At 39.0% G+C, this 25,742-nt stretch overlaps 1 protein-coding gene across 2 annotated transcripts in view; it reads left to right on the forward strand.

The window, feature by feature from the left end:
- KHDRBS3 (KH RNA binding domain containing, signal transduction associated 3) overlaps nt 1-25,742 on the forward strand; it is an 89,368-nt gene that overhangs the window by 7,054 nt on the left and 56,572 nt on the right. For both annotated transcript variants that reach the window (XR_008433190.1, XM_053954586.1), the window contains exon 2: nt 19,331-19,449. Coding sequence is in view for 1 of the 2 variants with exons in the window: in XM_053954586.1 (XP_053810561.1) it covers nt 19,331-19,449 (119 nt within the window). In the remaining variant the exon portion in view is untranslated. The remainder of the gene's footprint in view (nt 1-19,330; nt 19,450-25,742) is intronic.

Genomic DNA, 25,742 nt, shown 5'->3' on the forward strand with positions numbered 1-25,742 from the left:
TTGTTAGTCTGATTGGTGTGTGAAAGGGATCTTTGACTTGTGCTTGGAGAGCCTGACTGCCTGCAGGAGTGAATAAAGGTGTGAAGAGGCCCTGCAAACTGATGGTGAAGTGTCTGGCCAAGAAGTACAAATGAAAAAATGCACAATGCTTTAGCAATAGATGATTAACTCTTAAACCAGATATAAGGACCAGTAGATTTTGTGTGTCTTGACATCTTTGCCTCTAAATGAGTGGCATTTATGGACGTTTGATCCCTGCTAAATTGTTAAGCTCTTTGAACTGTCACTGCCTTGGGCTGTACAATAGGTACAATAGGTTGGCTGTTTATGCCAAGGAACAAATTAAAGAGCAGTAACTGGAGAGGTAGCATGAAGAAGCATTGTTAGATTGACTGATGTATTTTTGTACGTCAGCAGCTGAGTGGTGCATGTTTTATTCTTTGTGTGTTTATCCTATCTTAAAATTTTCCTTTGCTTAAACTTGCCTTTGTCATATTTATCACTTATGGTTCTTTTATGTTGTGTTGTTGTTTTTCAGCATTTTACCTTATTGTCAAGGCAAACTTGTTAAGAAGCTAGGCAGTTAAATGGATTTCCTTTCTGTTCTCCATCTCTAGTTGCTATTTGCTGGATGCCTTTCATTTCTTATTTTGATGTGTTTATCAGACTTTTGGCTGCAGGTAGCAATTCAACTTCAACAAAGTTGCAAGGCAGCAAAAAATGTCAGTTTAATTCTTGTAGATGGTAAATCTTTCACTTTCTTGGCTTGTAGAGGTGTTCTTTTACAGATCTTAATTTTCTAGGAAGAATTTGTTGACAAAGTAATTGGAAAGCTAAAAGATTAGAAATCATTTCAGTAAACCCATTGTACTTGATCCAACAGGAAATTTGTTATAACAACTGCTGCTGTGCTGATCTCGGTATAATATAGTGACAGTGAAAACCTGAAGTTGCAAATCCTTTGAGGATTTACTGATTTTCTTTGACTCTAATAATCCATCAGGATTGTTCAAAAGGAACAGTCTGAGTAAGATGCTTTTATGTGGACAAGACAAAGAGTATAGGAAAATGTCTTAAGTACTGTGTGCAGTTTCAGACACCACAATATAGGAAATATATACAACTATTAGAGGGTGTTCAGAGGAGGACTATGAAGATGAACAGTTTGGAGGAAAAGCCATCTGAGATGTGGCTGAGGTCACTTGGTCTGTTCCACCTGGAGAAGAAGAGACTGAGGGAAGACCTCATTGCAGTCTGCATCATCCTTATGAGGGGAAGAGGAGGGGCTGGTACTGATCTCTTCTTTGTGGGGGCCAGTGACATGACCTGAGGGAAGGGCCTGAAGCTGTGTCAGGGGATGTTTAGGTTGGATATTGAGAAAATGTTCTTCACCCAGAGGGAGGTTGGGCACTGGAATAGGTTCCCCAGGGAAGTGGTCACAGCACCAAGCCTGACAGAGCTCAAGAAATATTTGAACAATGCTTTCAGCCACATGGTGGGATTTTTGAGCTGGTCTTGTGCAGGACCAGGAGTTGAAAGGGACCCACAAGGACTGAAGTCCAAGTCAGGGTATTCTATGATTCTATAAATCAAAATTGCTTCTCCTCTGCTGCTGCATTTGTTGAATGCTTAGAGAGGAAATGTCTGTAGCCTTTTATTGCCTCAGACCATTCAGTAACTACTCTGGGAAGCAGATGTGTTTGAAAGCAAAAGGTTTTACATGTTTTCAGCCAATTTTCCCTACTGCTTTGGGATAAAAACGATGATTTTCAGATGTAGAAATGGAAGGACTGCTTCTTATGTGGTCATTCTTCCTTATGTGTCCTTTTCTCATTTGCTGGTAGTGGACAAAGGTTTTTGTTACTGGCTCATTTTGATCTATGTCCTAATTAACTAGAGGTGGTCAAGTACCAATCCTGATGCGTCCTTGGTAAGAAGCCCAGTTTCTCCTCCCTGCAATCACATCCACAGTATTGAAGGATTAAGGAGATTTTTGTTGCCTTTCTTCTGCTATTAGGCAGAAATGCTGTGGTGCCTTCTATACTGACTTCAGTGATACAGCTCCATGGGGTAAAGCAGTGAAGTAAAAAAATCACCCTTTCCTTCTCTGTCTATCTCCAGACTAATGCTAAATGATAAACTTCACTTCTGTGAAAGTGAGAGGCACTATGGTTCATGTTCGTTTGGTTATTTGACATTTTATGGTGTTTAACTGTACTGCATCTCCCCTCCTGAGCTTGAAGGAAAGCAGATTTTTCTCAGCTATAGAAACACAGTTTGGGTATGATGTTCTTGATCCATTTGTAGAGTCGTGAAAGTTCAGAAAGCATTTTTTAATCTTTATTAAGTATCCAACTGCTTCCCGACGACTTCCAGCCTATTATTTTAGGCTCAAGATGTCCTAATTTTGAAGAAACTTGGTCACAGATCAGTTTTCTGCCTTCCTTTAAAGGGGTCCCCAAAATATTTCTGGTAGTTGGAGATGTTTCTCAGAGCAAAAGTATTTGTTCTTAATGATTGGTTCCGTTTCTCCATTTAAAGCCCAGTGTATCTGGAGGAGCTAAGCCGCTTCACAGCAGATGGGCTGCAGTGATACCTTTAGCCCTTGTTAACACTTGCTCCCTATGTAGAGTTATCCCAGTAATATCCTAGGCTGGATAGTCTGCAAGGTGAAATGCAGCACCTTAAAGACTGGAAAAGACTCTTGTGGTCCAATTTGTCTTGTGTTGCACAGATTAGTCTTAAAGATTCTTTTTGCTTATCATATACCCTTGACCTTTTTATTGCACCATGCATCCATGGCCTGGAAAAATGATTAGGTTTTTATTGGCCTACTGTGGAAAAGCATACAACAAAAGATTTATCATGTTTTTAAGGCTTACTGTATCTGTTCTTTAGACCTTTTTGTTTCTGCAGGCTCCTGAGTCTTCACAGAAGCCTGTTAATACCATGTGAAATAAATGCTGGGAATGATGTAAGCGTAGTCATTAAGTGCTTGTGAGGGATGTGGTGTTTTTTGGATGGGGTTATTTTTTTTTTTTTCCTGGTAGCCACTGTGGGGTTGTGCTTTGGATTTGTGATGAAAACAGTGTTGATGACACAGGGATGTTTTCATTACTGCTTAGCAGAGCTTATACAGAGGCTTCTTCTGCTCCTTCAAGGCCTTTTCTGCTCCCTCACCCCACCGGTGAGGAGGCTGAGGGGGAGCAAGGAATGGGGTAAGACACAGTTGACCCCAGCTGAGATGTTCCAGACCATATGGCGTTGTGCTCAGCATATAAAGCTGGGGGGAAGAAGGAAGAGAGGAAGTTTGGAACAATAGTGTTTGTTTTCCCAACGTTGCCATATAAGTGGCAATAAGTGCCACATAAGTGGCAATGTGTGATGGAGCCCTGCTTTCCTGGGAATGGCTGAGCACCTGTGGCCATGGCAAGGGGTGGATGAATTGTTTTGCTTTGATTATGTGCATGGATTTTGCTTTACCTACTATTAAACTATCTTTGTCCTGACCTACGAAGTTTTTTAATTTTACTCTTGTGATTTTCTCCCCCATCCTCCTGGGGGAAGGGAGCACCTCTGTGGGGCTTAGCTGCCAGCTGGGGCTAAGTCATGACAGAGAATTAATGACCTCTGAAGAATTTTTCCAGCTTTATATCATCTCTGAATTTTAGGATCTTGGGCGATTACAGACTATTACTATGAGCGCGCTTTGGAAAGAGCAGAAGCCTTCCACAGTGGGTTTTCCTACAAGATTCTAATACAGCATCTTACATGTAGTGATGCAGAAATATTGACGATGCAGCCTTTGCAGAACGATTTTTGAACGTATCTTTGCCAGGCAACTCTATTACGAATAGGGCACTAGTTACTAGAGAAGGCATTGTGTATGTTTAATTTTCGGGGGAGCTGTTTCGGGAGGGTTTTAGAGCGTTTCGGGAATTATTTCTGGAGCGGTGCCAGGAGGGGGCGACAGCGGCCCGGCCCTGCGGGGCTCCAGGGATCGGCTGTGATCCCCGGGAGATCGGGGGTCGGGGCTGTAGGAACGGGTGTGATTCCCTGGGACAAACGGGAACGGATGTGATCCCCCGGGAGAGCCGGGATCGGGGCTGTAGGAACGGGTGTGATTCCCTGGGACAAACGGGAACGGATGTGATCCCCCGGGGGAGCCGGGATCGGGGCTGTAGGAACGGGTGTGATCCCCGGGAGATCGGGGGTCGGGGCTGTAGGAACGGGTGTGATCCCCAGGGAGAGCGGGGGTCGGGGCTGTAGGAACGGATGTGATCCCCCGGGAGAGCGGGAATCGGGGCTATAGAATTGGGGCTGTAGGAACGGGTGTGATCCCCCGGGAGAGCTGGGATTGCGATCGTCTGTGAGCCCATCGGGAGGGCCGGGATCGGAACTCCCGGGATCGGGCGTTAGCTCAGCGGGATTGGGGCTCCCGGCATGGGTTGTGAGTCCCCCGGAAGATTCAGGAGCGGGTGTCATCCCCCCGGGAGAGCTGAGCCCGGGTGGGATCCCCCGGAGAACGGGCTCGGGGCCGCGCGGCTGCCGGCGGGGGCCGGGTGCCATCGGTGTTCGCCTGTCACTGCAGCTCCCGCAGCCGGCTGTGTTCTGTCTGTTCTGCGTCTCAAGGTGCGGGTGTGTCCCTGTCCTGCTGTAACCCCAGCCCGCAGCTCAGCCCCCGCAGCCGCTCGCTCCCTCCCCCGCGAGGGAATGGGGGCGGGAATCAGAAGAGTAAAAACTACAAAACTCTGGGTGAAGAGAGGATACTTTGATAAGCAAGGCACAAGCTGCACACACAGGCAAATGAGAATAAGGAATCTATTTTCCACCTCCCATGAGCTGGCAGGTCTCCAGCCATCTCCAGGAAGACAGGATTCCATCACACCTGACTGTGGCTGGGGGAGATAAATGCTTCCACTTGGAACATCCTCCCCCTTCTTTATTCATCCCACTCCAAATGTCCACCTCTTCCTTCTGCCCTCACTTTATATATTGAGGATGACACCATATCCTACACGGGCATGGTTTTAAACTAAAGGATGAGAAATTTTGGTTATATATTAGGAAGAAATTCTTCCCTGTGTGCTGAGGCACTGGCACAGGTTGCCCAGAGAAGCTGTGGAAGCCCCATCCCTTGGAGTGTTCTAGGTCAGGTTGGACAGGGCTCTGAGCAACCTGGTCCTAGGGGAAGGTGTCCCTGCCCATGGCAGTGGGTATGGAGCTAGACGATGCTTAAGGTCATTTCCACCCCAAACCCTTCTATGACCTGAAGTAGCTTTGACCTGTGGTGTTTTCTTAATGTATGCTTGAACTATTAAGACTGCTGTCAGTCCAATTTGAAAAATCTTGAATAAAATTTTAAAAGAAACTTTCTCAGATTTCTAAATTTCAAGCTCTTAGAATATTCCTTTATTATCAGCTGATTAAATGGAGAGTACAGGGAGATTACCATAATGGTATTTATAAATTATTTATTTATAGATGCACATATATAGTTTGCAGACCTGAAATAATAGGCCTTGTTTGAAACCCTAAGTAATAGTTCATGTAGTTGAATATAACATTAATTAAAAATGCTGGTGTGTATTTCATTACCACCTAAGTGGCAAGTAGCTGGCTGTGGGATCAGGTCTATAAAGAACTCTAAGTGAATTATCCTTTAGATTAATGCCCTGATAGTGGAAAATGGATGTGATTTGCTTTCTTAACTTTTAGGTTGTAGTTTGGACTTCACTGGTGTGCTGAGCATTCTGCTAACATAATGTATTTTCTGCCTCTGAGTAGGTTGTAGGTCCTGAAGGTACCAATCCCTTATTCCTGTTCATGTGTTCAAAGCAATGACCAAAGCTTCCAATGACTGCCTGGGCTAGGAGGCTGCTTGCTCCATTGCCTTGCATGAGGCTGATGCTAAATACTTATTTAGTTACTCTAGGCAAGAGCTAAAGTACTCAACTTGCTGGGATAGCCTCCTGCTTGGTCATTTTTCTGGGGAGAGCAGTGAAATGGATAGGAAATAACTGAATCAAAAGTACATTTTTTCCCACTTGGATAAAGTATAAGGTAAAACTGTAGGTTTAATTCTTTACCATTCTTTCAGACTATTTTACTTAACTTTGTATTGTTGCATTGGAGTAGTAGTAACTGGCTAGAGCTCAACCCTGTAGCTTGCATTTCAGTAAGTGTTTTAGCAGTAACTTCATTATTTCTAAGTCTGTGCAAATGATGCTAATCATGTAGGTATGTCATGTCAGCATCTGTATTAGGTATTTTTTGGCTCCTCATTTGGAAAGGTTTCAGTGCTGTTATCAAAGCTGAGATTTAAAGCTTTTCTGCGGAGTCATTGGAAAAGAGCTGAGTGGAGGGAATGTAGAAAGCAAATGTAGTTCCTTTATTCAGGTTTGGTACCTTAAACATGGCTGTGCATACTGTTAGTAATGGATGTCAAGCTGTGCTGTAATAAAACAAATGTTAGCATTATTTTTCTTTATTGATGACTAATCAGCTGTTTGAGCTGTGTCAATAATAGTCAATCAACTTTTTGTAATAACACCTTTTCCCCTTACAGTATTTCATCCTCAAATCAGCCATCCTGACATGGGAGAAATTTTATGTGTACCTAATTGAAATCCTAACAGAATAGTGAATGCAATTTCAAGCTAAGCCACAAAATGAAGAAATAAGAGCAGATGGCCCCTTCAGAAAAATAGATTAAACAGAATAGATATTCCTGGCCAGCTACATAGTTAATCTCATGCTTCTTGTCAAGGGGTACTGCCAATACATAGTTATTTTGCAAGGGTGAAGTAAAAGCTGTATGAATTTAGTGATAAAAGCTTTCCTTCAGTCCCAGCTCTTTCTGATAATGTAGTGTTATGTTTGTAATTTTAAAGTTACAGTTATAGCAAGTATGAGTAATAACTCATTAAATTAGTCGTGTCTTGCTTTAGAAAGGGATCTTGCAAAAAGAGCGGCTCTGGGAATATAGTTCCATTTATGATCAACGAAAATTCATTATAGCCTTTCAGGTATTTTCTGGCTGTGACACACTGATGATTGAGCCTTTAAACCCACGTGTCAGATTTGGTAGAGGGATTTGTGAGTGTGTCTCTCCTGTTGGCACAAGAAAGAGTTTCTGTTCCCTGTGGTTAAATGTCCTTTTCAGATGTATTAGTGGACAGTCAGATTTTTCAGTGAAGCACCTTTATTTGTTTGGTATATGCAAAATAACACATTCCAGCCTCTTGAGGTGGTTATTCTGTATGTGACTGAACGTGTTATTCCTGTACTTGCTCTAAGGTCAATGAATGGAGAGGGGGAATGGAGAGATTTGAAATTTGCTAACATATGACCCTTTCTCTAGAAGTCTTCTTCACGGGTGCACAAGTACCCATTGCAACTGCTTGAGTTTCTTCCCAAATGCACTTTTTTTTGCTTTGTTTCTCTCAAGTAGCAAGGAGCAATCGAAAAGTCAACCCTATTAATTGATTATTGCTGTCTCAACTGTCCTTCATCTTTTAGGTACCCAGACTCTAAATTTCTTAAGCAGCTGTATTTCTTTTTAAATGCATTCCCTTTGTCCTCTGCCACATCTAGAAGATAACTTCATTCTGTACTTTTAGAAAATGGAGCATCAACATTTTCTTTCCCATATAAAAGCAATTTAAGCATCACTGAATCAAGAAGTAATGGCACCTCAGGTAGTTTGCGTTGGCAGTTTTCTTATTGTTTCTTGGCAGACAGAAGTGATGAAGGAGCAGAAACTTGAATATATGGGGCTGTGAAGGCAGGTAGGGGACAGGCAGGGCAGGTGTCTGGTTAGAAGCAGCTTCTGCAGGTTCCCAGCATGACTGTTAAAAATATGACCAGTGTTGTTCTTGCTGTCTCACCTTGAATGTAGGTGAACTTCCCTGGCTGTGAATTGTTCCACTGCACTTAAAGGTGTCAGCTGTTTTGTGCCCATGACACTTTGTAGTAGATGATTTTAGGTGTATAAGCTGTAGAAATGTGCTGAAATCTGCTATTTAAACTACTGAATATAGGAGTTACTCCCATAAGAACCCATGTACTCATCACTGGGAAAAAGTTGTGTTCAGTGAAAGCTGGCATTCTGAAATTAGCTGGATGAAAAGTTAAAATAGTAACATGTCTAAAGTTAATTTATCAAATAACTATGTGACATAATTTGGCTGCACTAAAACTCAGGCATCACATTTTAGATAACTATATAAGCATTTGATTTTAAACCATCTTCAAAACAAACTATTAAGACAAATGAATTTGCAATGTCTTGATTGCTGAGTAGTTGCACAGAACATGCAGTTTCCCTGATTCTTACAGTTATACCATAACCATGTCTGTTGGAATGAAACTTGGACTTTTAAAAATACTTTCTACTGAAGAAAGGTGCTTTTTGTAAACAAATTTACAAAGTCAAAATATAACTTAACCAGAAGGAGCTGCTTAGTTCCGTTTAAGGTAAACATGAAGATACTTTCTTTAGAGAAATATTTTGAGTCAGAGCTGTTTTTTATGGCAAGTAAACCATACCATAAATGCTACTAAAACTGTAGTATATTTTGTCTTTTTAAGATGCGTTTCAGCAAAAGCTTGCTGGCATAAGTTGGTAGTTACTTCATATATTTATGCAGGTATAAAACATGGTCTGTTTCATTTTTTCTTAAATTTGGAAAGATGCATAATGTTCTATTAGGTGAACGCTAGAAATAATAGTTTAAGAAAAAAATCCTTTCTTCATAGATACCATGAAAGTTGGAAGATTGCCTTCCTCAGGGAAGGTGCTGCATAGACAGGCACATGGTTCTACAGAGGCAGAGATTTATTGCAGCTGTAGATGTGACCATTTTCCTGCAAAAACTGGCCTGTTGAAAGATGTTTTGTCCTTTCCTTAAGATTTGCATCTGGATTGAGTCCATAAGATGGACTTTCAACTTTTATAACTCTTCTAGGGGAGTCTGATCTTGTTCTACAATTCTGTGAAGTGGTTCAACTAATTTCATGAGAATAAGTTTAATATCATAATATTTGGGGAAAAAATCGAATGTGGTAGCAATATACATTAATTCTGTGTAATATGTGTCTTCATACACAGAAAATAATTTGGGTTTGCCTGCTATTGAGCATGTAAAAGGGATTGTAATTAATGTTATCCCTCTGCTAGTTAATTTTTAACTTGGATGTTTGAAGTTTTTAACATCCAATTTATGTTGAAGCTCATACAAAAAATTACCACACAAATTTCTTTAAGCTGCACTTTCCCATAGGACAGTAGATGTGCAAGCTGCCTTTTCCTGCCAAGTTACATTACTGCAACCCAGGATTGTAATGGGTGACAAAAAATAAAAGTACTGCCTATAATAATTTTGTCAAAAGTGGTGCTTTACCTCTTTTATCTGCTGGCAGTGGAAGTGATGGCCTTCTGAAGGAATCATGAAGGGGTTTGGGTTGGAAGGATCTTAAAGGTCATCTAGTTCCAATCCCCCCTGCCATGGGCAAGGACACCTTCCACAGGACCAGTTTGCTAAAAGCCAATCCAACCTGGCTTTGAGGTTAGAGGATTAGGGTTTTCTTAACCTAATTCAGGATGGTGTGTTGGAATTAGTTCCTTTTCTTTTACATGTGCCAACTAAAGTCCGTAAGTTTGTTTCATACATCTGTGGATCAGAATGCACAAATGCTTTAGATTGTTACCTTTTTCATAAATATTATGAAAAACTTTAATTTTTTTTTTGTTTTGCAGAGTAAAATATACAGCTCATCTGTTTTATGACCCATGACATACACCTGTTTTTGTGGTTTTGTGTTCTTTCTATACAAGATTGCTTTTTCAAAGCTTACTTGCACATCAATAGTTTGTGCTTTAGTAAACAAAGTTTCAGACATGGAATTTCTCAGGATGCTGAGACATTTTTGTCAAAGGACCAGGAAGCTTGTGTTAAAAATCAGCAATATGAGAAAATTACAAACAGTAGGTTGAAACAAGATTGTGCATGAAGGTTACTCCAGCCTATACTGTTTTCAATGGTTCATCTTTTAGAGGCTCTAAGCAGTGATTGCATTCACTTTGAGTTCACTCAATCAGTGCAATGCCACAGAATATATAGATGTTTTTTATCAATTCTGTAGTAAGACTGAAGTTGTACTTGTTGGTAGAGCTTATGTAGGATCAGTGGGTGTGAGTTTAAATCATAGCAGTGTCTGGTGCTATCTCTGAATTTCGCTGAATTAAATATAAGAATTTAAAAACACTATAGATACTTGCAGTAGCTTTATCTCTGTTCCTTTCCCTAACTTGGTGTGAAATATGGACAGTGACAAGTTTTTATTGGACAGAAAATGTGTTTTGGACAATGTTGCATTCTGGGAAGCAGTGGGAAGAGCTGCATGCTGTGTGCATTTTCAGCCATGGACAGGGAAAACAATGGACTGCTGTACCCTGGGTCTGTCCATATCTTTTTCTCTGGACTGTTTTAGCATTCCTATGATGAATGAATAACATTGATTTCTACTGTGCTTTTAGGTAACAAATCATGGCTTTCTATGTTCCAGTTTTTCATGAGAAATAAATCTTGGGAAGAATTTATTAGAACTAGTATTTTTTTAAAAGTACCAAAGATGGAACAAATCTTTCCTCCAAAAATAATTTTAGAACTCTTCAGCAAAACAGCAGAAGTCAAGATACTTGCTAATACTTGCATGAGAGGAAGGATCACCACTTCCAAAGTGCTGGCTGGCAGTGCTGTTCTCGTGCAGCCCAGTTGCTGGTGGCTTTTGCAAGTGCACCTTCCTGGCTGGTGCTCAGCTTGTTTGAGCTTCAGGTCCTCTTCTGCAAAGCTACTTTCTGGCTGTTTGGTTTTCAGGCATGGAGTTCTCTTGCATGGGGTTGTTCCTCCACTGGCACAGGACTTTGCACTTCCCTTTGAACTGCATAGGACTGCTGTCAGACCTCATCAAGGCACTTGGAGTGTCATCACAACCCTCTGGTGTTTGGATTGCTCCTGGTTTTCTGTTATGTGTAAAGCTACTGAAACTGCACTCTGTGCCATCAGCAAGGTCATTGATGAAGATGTTAAATATCATTGACCCTCAGAGCTCACCACTGATGGCTGGCCTGGTTGTGATGCCCCTGACAGAGTCCTTTGAGCCAGGCAGGTCAGTTTTCAGTCTGCCTCATGGTCCATGTCTCTATCCTGTGTCTCATCAGTCCACACCAGGATGGAATGTGGGAGGTTTCTCAAAAGCTCTACTACAGATGGTATGGACACATCAGCTCTTGTCTCATCTCATATTGTTCATAGTGTTGTTTAGCACTTGTGCCTTCCCTGCCATAAATTTGTGCAGACTGCTCTCATCTTGGCCTTCTGTGCTTGGAAATGGTTTTCAAGAGCTGTTTACTACATCACCTTCCAAGAGATCAAGGTGAGTTTTACCTTGCTGTGGTGCCCCAGATCCATCCTCCCTGCTCTTGAAGATAGGACTGCTTTGCCTCAGGCGTCAGTGACATTCCCTGATGACCATGACCTTACAAAAGCAGTGGCCTCTTGATGATATCAGCCAGCTCCCTCAGTATTTGTTTCCTGAAACTTTTGCTTTAGTGATGGTTTAAAAAAAAAAAATTAAATTGTGACTTACAGAAGGTGTGAGTTGTGTTTTACTGATATTTATCAGTGGGATATGACACATTGCTGAATTAAGGATTGCCAGAGTGTGAGGCTCTACCCTGGCTGGCCTTCTGTCATTGGGATGGAGGCTCCTGGCAAATCTCTAGTTGCCTAAAAATGATTTTTAGAGAAGTAGAAGATAACACTTCTTTGTCTTGCTGATGGCTACATAAACCTTGCATAATGCTAAGTAAACAGCTGTACAGTTACTTGTGTAACTATCTGTTATAAAAAACACAGGGATGTGTTTTGTTAGCAGAGCTATCTTCTAGTATTAAATATGGTTTGCTTGAATCTGCTGGTAGATTTTTAGACTGAAGACTTTGCCAGTGCCTTAAAGTGTGGTCCTAATAGTGCTCAAGTCTGTCTGTTTCAAGGGTCAACGACTGGATGTGCTATGGCTACTACTTCACCTTGGCAATAGTTTAAAATGTGATATTTGCATATTGAGAGCTGCAGGTTGTGTCCATTTTTCTGTTGCAATCTGATTTATGCATTTTCTTATGAAAGTTGTCAGAGGAGTCACAGAAAGTTTGTAGTACTCTGCGGTGCTATGTACATGATAAGGAGGAAAGATTATAGGCCCTTCTTGATGTCTCACCAAAACATAAGTGAAACCTTGTGTAAGAGCTACCTGGCCATGTTCATGTGCTTAAATGAAAAAGGTGAAACAGCTGCTTGTGAGGACTCTTGATACAGAATATTAACTTCATTTTGCCTGGGTCCTATGCACCAAGTGTAGTGTAAGATGCTCTGTATATTGGATTTTATTTTTAAGTTACAGAACAAATGAGTTGACTTTTTGTAGTTAGTGGATGCCTGACCTTGCTAATTTAAAAATATTAATGCTTAAAGATCTGCAGTAGGTAAATGTACAGTAGGTACAGTGGCTAAATCATACAGTGATTTTAGCATTTTGTTATAAGTTATCTTCACAGTGAGATAAATAATTTTCAGTGGAGTGGGTTGAGGATATGGGACTGATATCTACATCTACTTCTTGTTTTCTTCCTGAGCAAGACTGATTAAACATCTGTTAATAACTTATACATGATTTTGACAGTTCCTACTGTGGTACTTCCTACCTTACTGCTAATATTAATCAGTCTAAACAGATTTTAGTGGAGTCATTTTTGATGTGAAGGTAATAGGTGTTCATTTAGTTTTGAATTGCTTAAATAAAAAAGTCCATTCAAAATATTTGTCATATTGGTGACTGAAATGTATTTTCAGATCAGTGCAGATAGTAGTACTTAGACTGTAAAATAGAACTTATTTGTGTGAATGTGAATGCAATTTAAATAAAGATTAGTTTGAGTCCTTCAACAGGGATATTATTATTAATTTGAGGATTCTGAATGCTGCTGTAGACATCATTCTGGCATGAACTGCTTATTTTATTGTAAATTGAAATTAGATTCATTGTCAGTTGCTTTTACAAAATTAAGGTGACATATGAAAGACAGTTATTCGGAATTCAACTATTGTAATAATGCACATTAATTGAAACAAATTAGTGTGGTTTTTTATGCACAATTCATGCTCTTAATGCATTACTGTTTCTGCCAGTTCAGAATTGGGACCTATTATGGATGCAAAACTTGCAATTTTTAAAAAGACTTTTTAAAGGATTAAAATGTTGGCTGAGGAGAATAGGTGAAGTTTTCTGAGGCTCTTAAAGGAATGGGAGTGGGTGCACAGACAAACAGCATTAAAACTTGAAAATTCTGTTGCATTATTTATTTGTGTTTTAGACCCATTCAGGATGAGTCTAAATGTTGCCATTCCACATATATTTAGTTCCTTATTTTAAACATTTTAAGCTATTTTTGTTTGATGACTTTAGTTCCCCAATTCTCCTTTTTTTTTGTTTTTTTTTTTTTATGAAGACACACTAATTAGTGTTTAGTTTGGAAACATCTTGGAGGTAGAAAAAGGGATATTTGTCTAAGCATTTACTCATATCAGAAAATGCTTAGTTGCTGAACTTAATTGTGTGTTTTTCTGGGGGGTTGGGATGCTATATACAGTTGAAATCGGGAAATTCTGCATTTTTTTTGTGAATGTTTACACAGAGAAACTGTTTTGAAGCAAACTAGACTATGCTAGACATGCTTTAAGATACTCAAAAGTAGGAGGCTAAGGTTGCCCCTTCTGTTTAGCGCAAATGTTGGGAAGGTTTTCCAGCTTCATGCTGATCAAGAGGACAGGGAATGAGTAGTAGGTCTCTTAGAGGCTGTTGTAAGGAAGTCTGTGGGGTTTATTTCAGCAAGCCTTTTGGAATGTATTAAAGCCTTGGTGTGGTGAAAGTAGTTCAAGTTCGTGCTGTGCAGTAGTACTGTTTTCAGCTCAAAAGATAAGCAATATTGGTTGCAGAGGTGCTGATTCAAAGAACTTTTAATCATCCCCTAGTAGGGCAGGGAATAAAGGAGCACAGGGTAAAAGATGTATAATCTAAAGCACGATCAAGACCATTTTACTACAACAATAATGAGATTAAGCTCTCATCAATTTAATCAAACTTAGAATTGTAATTGGGTTCACCATCATGTGTACTCTGGATTTACAGAACTCCTGGAAGGAGTGTGTGATGCAATTAGTCAGCATCTGGCACAGCAGACTTCTATGACTTGGCTTTGTTGGGAAAGGTTTAATATTTTTTAAGAATAGATGTTCTTGAAATATGTCTTCTGGGATAAATTACGGGTTTTGCCATAGTGAAAATCTCCAAATAAACAGTATGGAATGCTGATATTGTCAGTTTTTGTCCATAAAGGAAAGACTATTTTTTTCTGAAATTCTGCTACATCTGGCTTGGAGTCCCCCTTTTCCTATGGAAGCTTGTCTCTTACCAAAGCTTGACTGTGTTCCTTAAAGGAGGTCTTCATAAAATGCAAACAAATAAGTTGAGGTCTGTTTTTTGTAGTACCATCAGTTTGATTTTTTTCTGATGTGAAACCAAGGGGAATCAGGCTGCCAGAGGAGATGGCCATCCAGCTCAAGTGTTCTGTCTCCAGCAATGGTCAAAAGCAGTGAGTTTTCAAGAACTAAAAGGACAGGGGAAGTATGTGAAGATATTTAGCCTTCACTTTGACTTAAGAGCTTTCTGAATTGAGGAGGGTGTGACTTTTCTAAGTCAACTGTGAAGTTTTGAGAATTCACTGAGAAATATTATTGCTGTTGGGCTATGCTTCAGTAGTTGTACAACATGCTTGATTGAGTCAGTCTAAATTTTGATGTTTCCCTTTTGTAGATACAAGCCAGTAAAATTGCCCAAATAAAGCAAAATCTATTGCTTCTATTATATAATGTTAGTCATTTTCAAACCCACTTGATTTAGGAGTATTTTTAAAGGATAATGTAATTCTTAGAGTATTTTCACTTTCAAAATGAATGTGGAAACTACTTCTAGTGCAATTGCAATACAGTTCCATCAATGCCCTGGTCTCTTAAGTCATGATCATGTGGATATCCTTGAATGAGCCTTGCATTTTTCACTTTTTCTTCCATCCAAAGTAGAAAAAAGTTAGTACAAAATTATTTGGATATAATAGTGTATATGGTAAGACATCTGAATCTCAGGAAATAAAATAGAAACTTCCCTAAGGATTTGCAGGCAAATTGACCTGGTTTCTATTTCTCCTGATCTTGTGTAAAGGAAATATTGCCTTAAGGACAAATGCTGTAAGCATTTCTGTTTACTTTGAGGTTGACATTCATTCTTATATTTATTATATTGATTTGCTACAGACAAATAGGGCATCACTTTGCTCAGCATTAAACACAAGTATTTATATTGGCTTAGCTGAGGGAGCTGGAATCCTGGATTGTCGTTCTGCCCCAGGAAGATTAATTCTAATTGAAGAATAATATGAAACAATTCTACTTCGTCATTATCTGATGTATCTACCACTGTTATTTGGTGAATTAACTGAGGACTAATCATTGCTTAGATCTCCTCTATGATTAAATCTAAAGAAAAAAAATCTATCCATGCAGTTATTACTGCATGCAGTTAAATTCCTGTTGCATTAGCTGCATCCTTGGTCTGAGAACATGAGTTTTTAATCTCTAACATTATGGGAAGCTTTAATCACATGTTTATTTACTGTTTGTGATCTAGGAAATGGCATTGCTTCATATAGCAAAGCAGTGCAGAATGTAATCTAAGGATTAAGAAAAGGCAAATCTTCCTATCCATTTGACCTTGAAAATCTGATTGGATTTCCTGTGTCATCTGGAATGATTTTTTCCCTAATTATTTAAAGCTTGATGTATGTGAGTGATATTGCAAGAGCTGTGCAGATATGGATAAAATTCTAATGCTTAGCTGTATTTCCTGTTCATCTTAGATTTCAAATGCAAAGAAATAAAAAAAAATCTGAGGTAAAATGTGATCGGTGGACTGGACTTTGTTCATCCAAAACTAAAGTCTTTTACAATAGCAATGAAGAGGCAGAAAGTCTTAAATCAGTTTGATTAACATTAGACCATAACAGGAAAAAATTACTTAATCTTACTTTGTACTGCTTTGGCAATGGGCTATGGCTGTTTGTTAGTAAAGTAATTTGTCTTTAAAATAAATGGGGAAAATTGTGATCCATTTTGCTGAGCTGATCTGCAGCCTCTTAATGGGTTTCAGTAGCTTCTTCAAGCAAAAAGAAAGTTGTTTAAACAGTGCAAGAAAAAGAATAAAGAGTTTTTGCTTAAATGTTCGATAAAGTGTGTAGATATTTGGGGTAAGAAAACTGATTTTTGGAGTTAGTAATGTGTTTCTTTTAATAATTACTTTAGTGACTTGAAGTTCAGTATCTACTAGAGCAAAAAGAGAATGCTCTTATGTTTTTTATCAGCTCAAAGTAGTCCCAAATTATGAGAATATTTAGCATTAATCACAGTGTTGCAACCAAGTCCTTCAAATACCAATTCAAATAACTTTTCTAAGCTGAAGTATTTAGGAAATACAATTAGCACTGTATTGATCTCTTAAGGAATTTATACAGCTGGCACAGCTGAAGAAAGGTCCTGAGGTAGAACTCTGTGCTTAACTCTTCAAGTGCATTGTAAGTGCATCTGAGGTGTCTGAAGAAACTAATTTCCAGGTGTAATATTTCTTGGCAATTTCTAGGAAGTTCCTTAAGCCACTGCTGATTCATAAACTTGTGGCTCTCACTTTCAGGTGGGCAGGGGATATTGCAGTGTATGCCATGCTGTGCATTTGGGGATAACAGCATATGTCTCAACATGAGAAAACAAATTTTTAGCTTTACCAGTTCATAAAAGCTTAGTGGGCTTTGATGTTGAAGGTGCTTTTAATTTGTAAGTTTAGGTTCTTCAGGAAAAAGTCCTTTACTGTAACAGTAATTACAGTGACTGAGAACTCATAAATGTCTTGCATCAGGCTGGGATCAATTGAACTACCTGTGGGGTATTGGTGCACTGCTCTGTCACAAAAAATACAGCAAAATGCATTAATTGAATTTAATATTTAATGGCGTTTAACTGTGCTTTTCTGACTTAGAAAAAATTTTAGTCCTAACATTTAAAATCAATACTAAATCAAATAATATCAAATTTTGTTGCAACTGCATTTGCTTCAGTCTTAACAAATGGATGTATTCTTATTAAAATTTTCATAATCAGCATTTCATGGTGTAAAATATTGCTAAAGATCAGCAGATTTCTGGTCAGTTTTAAGCTTTGACTGTTTATAGTAAGAGTGTAATACTAAGAGCAGCCTTAAAATTTAGTGTTGTGTTTTTACTTGTATAACATAAAAGCATCTAAGTATCTAATCTTGTTTTTCAAGACTACTGCTCTTGTTATATGAGGGAAGAGCAGTGTTAGAGGTATATCTGTATTTCAATGCTGTGACAGTATTATGCTTTTACACCTGAATGTGATATTTGGAAACTTTGACTTCTAAAAGATACCAGTCACCTGATTTCTAAGTGGGAACACCACACCCTATAAAATTTTAGTCTTCATTTCACCTGGAAATGAGTTCCAAATTAAATTGATGTAACTTTACATTTCTTTAATTACCCATAGTTCCTTAGTCTCTAATGTGACATTTCCAAATTTCCATTTTTACCTGGATTTTGACTATTGAAATGTTCTTCAGTTCTTGTTAGCTGGTGGGATAATGATGCTGGAAGCTTTTTTTTTTTTATTAAGCATGATGAAACAAAGGACATGCTGGAGCAATGATAGGGCTTCTCCAGCATTTTTACATTGCTCCAATCCATAGGAATCAAAAACTTTGTACGGACTTGACAAGAAGTTTTGAAAGTACAGCTGGGGAATTCTTTTCCTTCAGGAAGCCTTCAGATAGTCTGATAGTTTGACTTCCTTAGTTTTCGGGGACTGAACAGTAACTTGGATAAATTGTTTATTTTCTGTTTTGTGTTAGTGAAGTTAAAACTTGCATGGAAGATAAGTTTCAGCTATTAAAAAAGACATTGGCATCTTAATTTCTGTAGTTGTAGATGGAAATGGACTGGCATTTATTAAACAAATCTGCTAATGATGCATGGATTTTTTTTTTTTTTGTAGTTAGACATTTGTTGGTTTGTTCTGTTGTTCATTGGACCTGATTTCAAAACAGATTGTCTTTGAAAGTGTACTAAAGGCTGGTTTCTCTTATATTTTTGATTGGTTTCTTTGCATTCAAGTTTTTATTACAGTCTCCTGTCGGCCTAAGATCACATTCCCATTAAAGAAACTGCAAGGTCTTGATGAATGTCCTTAATTTCTAGTAGTCAGGTAGAGTAGAAGGGTGTTTCTTGTAACAGATTAACAAGATATATGGAGATACTTGTGGAGGACAAGTGCTAAATTCCCACAGAAGAACTTCTCTGGCACTTGTGAAATGGGTTGGATTTTGGTGCATGCTAACATGTTTACTGCTGCAGCCCCCAGCATGATGGACCCAATCCAGCAAATACCTCAAGAAGTGCTTCACTTCATCTTCCTGTATGCTCCTCATGAATCCTCTCTAATGAAACGAAATCTGCAGTTTTTTATTGGCACACTGGAGAGTCAATATTTGCCGAAAAGTACAATCAAGAGTCAGTTTTGTGTGTACCTTTGGAACAAATAGTCATGCAAGCCAGGGCTTGAACTTCTAAATCCCATTCCTAATAATTTCATTGTTGATATAGCACTAATCTCGGATTTTTGGGTATGGTCTATGTGCCTCAATTACATTTCTGAAATTCCAAAAGATTAACTTGACATTTGTTCCTAAGTGCACTGTAGAAAGCCACCATTAAAACTGATACTTTATTTATAGAAGAGGAATAAAATTGTTAAATATTAAACTATATTATGTGTTCTAATTTATACATGCTCAAAGGTATCTAGGCATAGTTTTCACTACTTGAGCCATATAAAAAATGTATCCTTAGTGTTAAGTTAGTACAGTGTTTGCAATGCTAGTTCAAGGTGCTGGTATAAACATGAATATATAAAAAAGGGAAACATGCTTTACCCTATTGACCTTGTATAACCAATTACATGTATTGATTACACAATATGCCATAAGTATGCCATTCAGTATTAGCTTTGAAATGTGTTTATGAATTTGAAGTTTCTCGGCTTTTAGATTGTTGCATTAAACTGAAAAAATAACTTTTTTTCTTTAACAGAAATTGAAAAATTCCAAAAAGGGGAAGGAAAGGAAGAAGAAAAGTATATTGATGTAGTCATCAATAAGAATATGAAGTTGGGACAGAAAGTTCTCATTCCAGTAAAACAATTCCCTAAGGTAAGCTGAATTTTCATATTTGATAAACTTAAATTATTTTAAAAGATATTTCACTAGTATCTTAACTATTCTTTAATGTAACATTTACAACTATTACCAGTCACTACTGTTACTCTTCTGCAACCTGTTCTGTAGGAGCTCTAAGGTAGAAGTGATTCTTGTTGGAATAAATGTACAGGGAAGTGGTGCTGGTCACACAAAATGGTATATTGAGAGCAATAATTGAACCATATTTTTGGGATAGCAGGATCCTCCTCTTCAGAATATCAAAAGGAAAAACAAATTTTGAAGTTGAATCTGATGCCAGGCTTTGAAACTTTCTTATTGTAGCTGGAAGTGCAGCTTAAAATGCACCATTAAGGAACTAATTGTGTAAATTTTCTTCTCATCCTCTTAAGTTTCAGCTATTGTTATTCTTGAATGAATTATAGCTTGACTGCTAAATTATGCAGTCTGTTCTGGAGGGGTAGAGACTGTTTCATTAATATCTTTGCCCACCCTGAATTCTTAACACTTCTTTACTGCCAAGTATTATCCTGCACTAAAATATTGCTGCCTGGAAGCATTTATGCAACATTCAGTAGGCTGTGGAACTTTATTATTTTGGTGCTGCTTAAAATTTTAAGGTTAATGTTATGACAGTCAGGTTAGCATTTTTTAATTTGTTTGAAATTACTTTTTCTTCCTACTAGAAATTGCAAGACTATCTGTTCGTGGAGGACAAAAAGTCGCCATTCCTCCCTCCTGTTTAGGAAAACCTTTTATAATTGTTTTTTTTTTTTTTTCTGCACAGTATCAGTGTTTTTCTCACATGCCTGTGCAGGATAACTTGCAGGGATTCCTTTGCTGCTGTTCAAAGTTTCATGAAATATTCCTTGAGTGAGTGCAGGGATGCACATCATGTGGGCATCCCTTTGGAACTCTGACTTAAGTCATCTTTATGGCTAAGTAAAGCTATATACAAGCATGCAGAAACATGGAAATGGGAAGGTAAAATATAGGAACCCTTTACCCTGTGGTCAGTGTTTGCAAACAGAGTGTTTTCCTTCTAAATGTTGAGATATAGATACTTGAGCTCAGGCACAAGAAAGGCAAACTGGCTGTTAAAAAGGGAAATATTGCCTTCTGAAAGATACTTCTGCTTCTTTATCTAGTGTCAACTTTCCTTATAGGACTAAACACTGAAATTATTTAGGATAGCTGGTAGGAAAGCCCTTGCCATATTTTGAATGGCTAGAGATGCTCTGCTGTTTGATTCTGACCCATGAAGACACTGAACTGGAATAAAGCCTGGTGTGTGCTATGGAAAGAAGCCTGAACTTATGTCTCAGCAAGTCCAGGGGTGCAAAATAAAACAGCTGTGCAGAACAGATGCGTCATGTGAGTTCCTGCATCTCTACTAGGACTGCTCCACAGAAAGGAAAATATTGGTATCTCTATTCACATAAATCTCTCTTCTGCCTGAGTGAATAAAATCCTAGATACATAATATTTATGAATATTTTTACCCCAATATTTGGGGGCTAAATGTCTCTCAGAAATTTCCATTTTATTGCTTATAGATGGATATTTGATAAAGGTTGCTCATTAAAGATTCTGTAGAGTCAAAATGAACTAAAATTTCTCACTGTATAGGAGTATTCTGGGAGGTATCAGTTCAGAATTATGATACGTACTCCTGATACCTCTGAAAAGCCCCTGCCCTAAACCACAGCGAGTGACTGCAATTTTCTTGGTTATTAGAACCAGGCTTGTGGTTTTATTTTTGAGATTTAATAAATTACAATACATTGTATGAAGTGACATAACTTCAACATGGTAAGCTAAGAACTTTATCCTGGCATACTGTAGTCTGCAGTAAGTGACATGAGTTTTAGATGCCTGTACATGGGAGAACAAAGTCCTTCTGCATCAATAACTTTTTGAAGTGCTAATCCTGTTTCTATTTCATGTGTTCAGAGGAGGGCTCAGAAGTTAGAGATGCTTTGTCAAGATTTTTGCGATAGATACGGGGTTGTTCTAATCATCTTGGCTCCCCTGAACTGTATGTAGAGTACCAGTGTTGGATCTTTATCCATGTTGTCTGATTGGTGACAGCCAAGGTGGCTTCACTAAGGGCAAGCTGTTCATGACAAAACTGGTGAACTCCTTTGACAGGGTTACAGGGTTGGTAGATAAAGGGGGAAAAGCAAGTGAAGTCATCTACATGGATTTGTGCGAAGGATTTGACACTGTCCCGTGTGTCACTCTTGTCTCTAAACCTCAGAGACAGGGAGGGATGGATGGCTTGATGGATAAGGAATTGGCTGGATGGTTGCACTCAGAGTTGTGGTCATTGGTTCAGTGTCCAAGTGGTGACCAAGGACAAGTTCCTTGGGGACTGGTACTGGGAGCAGCAGTGTTTGACATCTTTGTTGGTGACATGGACAGTGACACTGAGTGCACCCTCTGCAAGTTCACTGACCCAGCTGTGTGGTGCAGTTGACACACACTGGAGGGACAGGATGGCATCCAGAGGGACCTTGAGAGATTGGAGAGGTGGGGCTGTGCAGAGCTTGTGAAGTTCAGCAGGGCCAAGTGCAATCCCAGACAAAAATACAGGCTGGGCAGAGAATGGAGCAAGAGCAGCCCTGAGGAGGACGACTTGGGGTGTTGATGGAAGAGAAGCTCGACATGATCCCAAAATATGCTCTCACAGCCCTGAAACCAGAGGTGTCCTGGGCTGCATCCAAAGCCCTGTGGGCAGCAGGTGAGGGAGGGAATTCTTCCCCTCTGCTCTGGTGAAACCCCACCTGCAGTGCTGCATCCAGCTCTGGGGTCCCCAGAGCTTAGGACGTGGGCCTGTTGGAATGAGTTTAGAGGAGATCATGAAGATGACTGGGGCTGGAGGCACCTCTGCTAGGAAGATGAGGTGAGAGAGTTGGAGAAGGCTCCAGGGAGACCTTACAGCATCTTCCAGTACCTAAAGGGGGCTTACAAGCAAGCTGGATAGGGACTTCTTACAAGGGTGTGAAGTGATTGGACAAGTGGGGATGGCTTTAAATTGAAAGAGGAGAGATTTAGATTAGATTGTAGGAAGAAATTCTCACTAAAAGAGCAGTGAGGCATCTGGTATAGTTGCCCATAGAAGTTGTGGGTGCTTCATCCTTGGAAATGTTCAAGACTAGGCTGGATGGGGCTTTGAGCCACCTGATTGAGTAGAAGGTGTCCCTGCCCAGGTCAAGGAGTTTGGAACTGGGTGATCTTTAAGGTACCTTCCATCCTGTTCTTTTCTGTGATTCTCTTCTGCACAACTTGCCAAAAAATATTGTGGTCCTCATAAAAGCATGAAATGGTGTTTTGCATAAATGCTCTGTGCCTCTGCACTGCTGTTCTCTGTGTATATGTGCAGTTTCCTAAACCATTTTACCTGTGGTAGGTGTTGGTATTGCTGCAAATATGTTGTTGGTAGAAAATACCAAGGGAGAATTCCTCAGAAAAATAGTTAAAAAAATTGTTTCTCATTTTTGAGTTTTCTTTCTACTGATCAGTATTGGTGACAAATGCTTCAGAAGAAGAAATTCCAGACTTAAATATGGATGAAATCTGTGGAAAAAAAATGTTCTGCCTATCAGTATTGAATTCAGAGTTCCCCTATCATTCTGGCATGTTTGCTGCCATCCACGCTAATGCTGTTACCTGTTTTGCAAGATCCTGAACAAAGACATCTCCATTTTTTCAGGAGATGTAGTCTTTATGGGGTTAGTGACCTGAGAATCTGATGTTTAAAGCGGACAAAATAATTACAATAATTGATAAATCTCTCAAGCATTGGGTTACAGTTTGGGTTTAATCTAACTTTGGTAACCAGCAAGTAGTGAGGAAAAACAAAGTTTGCTTCAACTTCATTAACAGAATATTCCCCTAAATAAACAATCCTGCTTTTAAACTAGATTAAAAAAAAAGTTATTAAAATTGCTAAATCCTTAACAGTGTTAAATAGATGAAAATTAAAATAACCACAAATATAAGTGATTTTTGACAACAGAAGCTATTCCTTTTCTTGGATTTGTCAGGGATAACTCTGGAAAAGAAAAATGTCTCTGCTGTTTATGTATATTGATATTTAATTAATCCTGTCCTATTTTTTGTTATAAAAGAGGTCTGTGAACCAAAACAACCCATCAGTGCCCTGCCCCCAAACAAGACAGCTTGCTAGACCCGAAAAGTATATTACATTGCCTTTTCCTTCTTTAAAACTTTTCTGTAATTCTGATTCCTTGAATAAATCATAATAGTCTCAGCACAGGTCAGGCAGTCCAGGCTCTGATCAGATCAGCCTGGCATGCTAATGCTTGCTCACATTTCCTGTCCTGTCAGATCCATTCTCATGAGCTCATGGCTGGGTCCTGTGCAATTACCTCTGACAGCCCTGGAAGGTGACAGGTTAAGTGCAGCAGAAGCTCTTCAGCTAAAGTGCAGAGCAGCTGGGTTTCTGTTGGAAAAGAACCTGGCAGACCTCACATTCAAAAGTATGTATTGCACTCTTTTGGGCATCTTTGCTCACCCTGAAAAATGATGAGTTTTTAGTCTTTTTTTTGCTTAGTACACAAATAGTTGAGTATTCCTGGTAATGTGCATAACTGGCCTTCTGCCTAAGAACTCTTGGTTCTTTCTGTGATACTCTGTAATTATATCCTTTAACTGGGAACCTTTGTCTTACTCAGCCCTTGGCAGTGTTAGTTAACATGCTTAATCTTATGCTACAGATAGTTGGTCTGAATGGATTTTTTTCATTTTTGGACCTTGATGGAAGGTGATGGAATAACCAAGATGACCTGAATTTTGTCTGTGCTATGTAATAACTCAAGATGGTTAGTCCCAGGAATTATATTCAGTTTCTCCTTGAGGCTGGTTGTGCATTTTAATAAATTTCCTTGTGCTATTTACAGACTCCTGTAAAAAAGTCCCCGATTTAATGTCTATTGATATGGTGACAGATAGTCTTACCTGGTAAGACAAAACCTTGTGGAAACTCCTCTATAGATTGCAGGCCCAGTCACATCTTTACAAAATATGATTGTGCAGAGGCTTAGAGTTTTTGGTTTAGTCCAGCCCTGCAGATGCCTCTAAGAAGCCTGAAATGCTGTGATATGGAAATTTATCTGAGGTATTTAGGTGAAGCTTGAATAAGCTTTGGTAATGCTGTCTGCAATCCTGTTGTAACTGGGACATCTACTACAAGTAAAGATTCATGAGGTTGGGCTTTTATGCAGCCTTATAGGGAAAGGGCCAACTTTTTGTGGTAGAACTGATAAATCAAGTTACCTATAGAAAGGAGTCCATGTGCATGCTGGGTGTCTACACTAAAGGTAGTGGAATGAGATCTTATCAGCTTAGGGCACTAAGGTTAGAGTCACTTGCTCTTTGATCTGCTGAATACCTCAGCTGACTCTGGGTTATGTGTGAGAATGTGATGCTTAAACCTGTATTTCTGTTGTGTTTTGTGCTTGAAAATAATCTTCAAACTTTCACGGACTTAAAGGCATAAAAGGTAAGCTGGCCACTCAAGGAAGGTCCTGATGTAGTTGTGGAGGGATTCTGGATCTGTCCCAACTCTGCTATGCAGAGCCATCACGTGTGAAAGGTGTTTTAGAGCTTTGTTGTGTACTTGTGAGTCAGGAAGGTGTTATCCTCCTCCAATACATTTAATGAACATGCATTGTGAAGTAGTTTAGTCTCAGAACCTGATTTTGCTTTGACAGTTTGCTGAACTTGGGTGTTCTGAAATAGGTGAAAAAATAGTTTCCATGGATGGCAAATGGAATCATGATGGCTTTCCATGATGTGGATCAAAACTGTGGGGAATAATTATTTCCATTTTGACAGGCTACCATCTTTTAAAATTGCTCATAGATCTACACTTAAATACTGGGAAATCTCAGAAGTTAGGAAGAAATGGTCTGTTGTTCCCCAAAGTGATACTTTAAATATATTTTCTCAAAAGTTACTGACTTGTGGAACTGGTATTCCATTTAAGCTTTTTGGCTCAACTTTTAAAGTGAAAATACAGGTTTTAAAATATCATTGTCATATACAATGTATCTGCCATTGTTATGTAAAGTAATGGAGAGATTAATATTTTAATCACATGACTAATTGGAAAGCAATTTTTCATAATAGCCAATTTCTTAAAGCAGAAATGAGAAAATGTCATTGCATAACCAGAAGTAATGTGGAGGAGCAAGCATCAATAGTAATAGCAGAGATTACTTTTGAGCAACTTTGTAGTAAAAGTGACCAAGCTCTCTGCT

The sequence above is a fragment of the Vidua chalybeata genome, chromosome 1 (assembly GCF_026979565.1).
Source record: "Vidua chalybeata isolate OUT-0048 chromosome 1, bVidCha1 merged haplotype, whole genome shotgun sequence".
Lineage (NCBI taxonomy): Eukaryota > Metazoa > Chordata > Aves > Passeriformes > Viduidae > Vidua > Vidua chalybeata.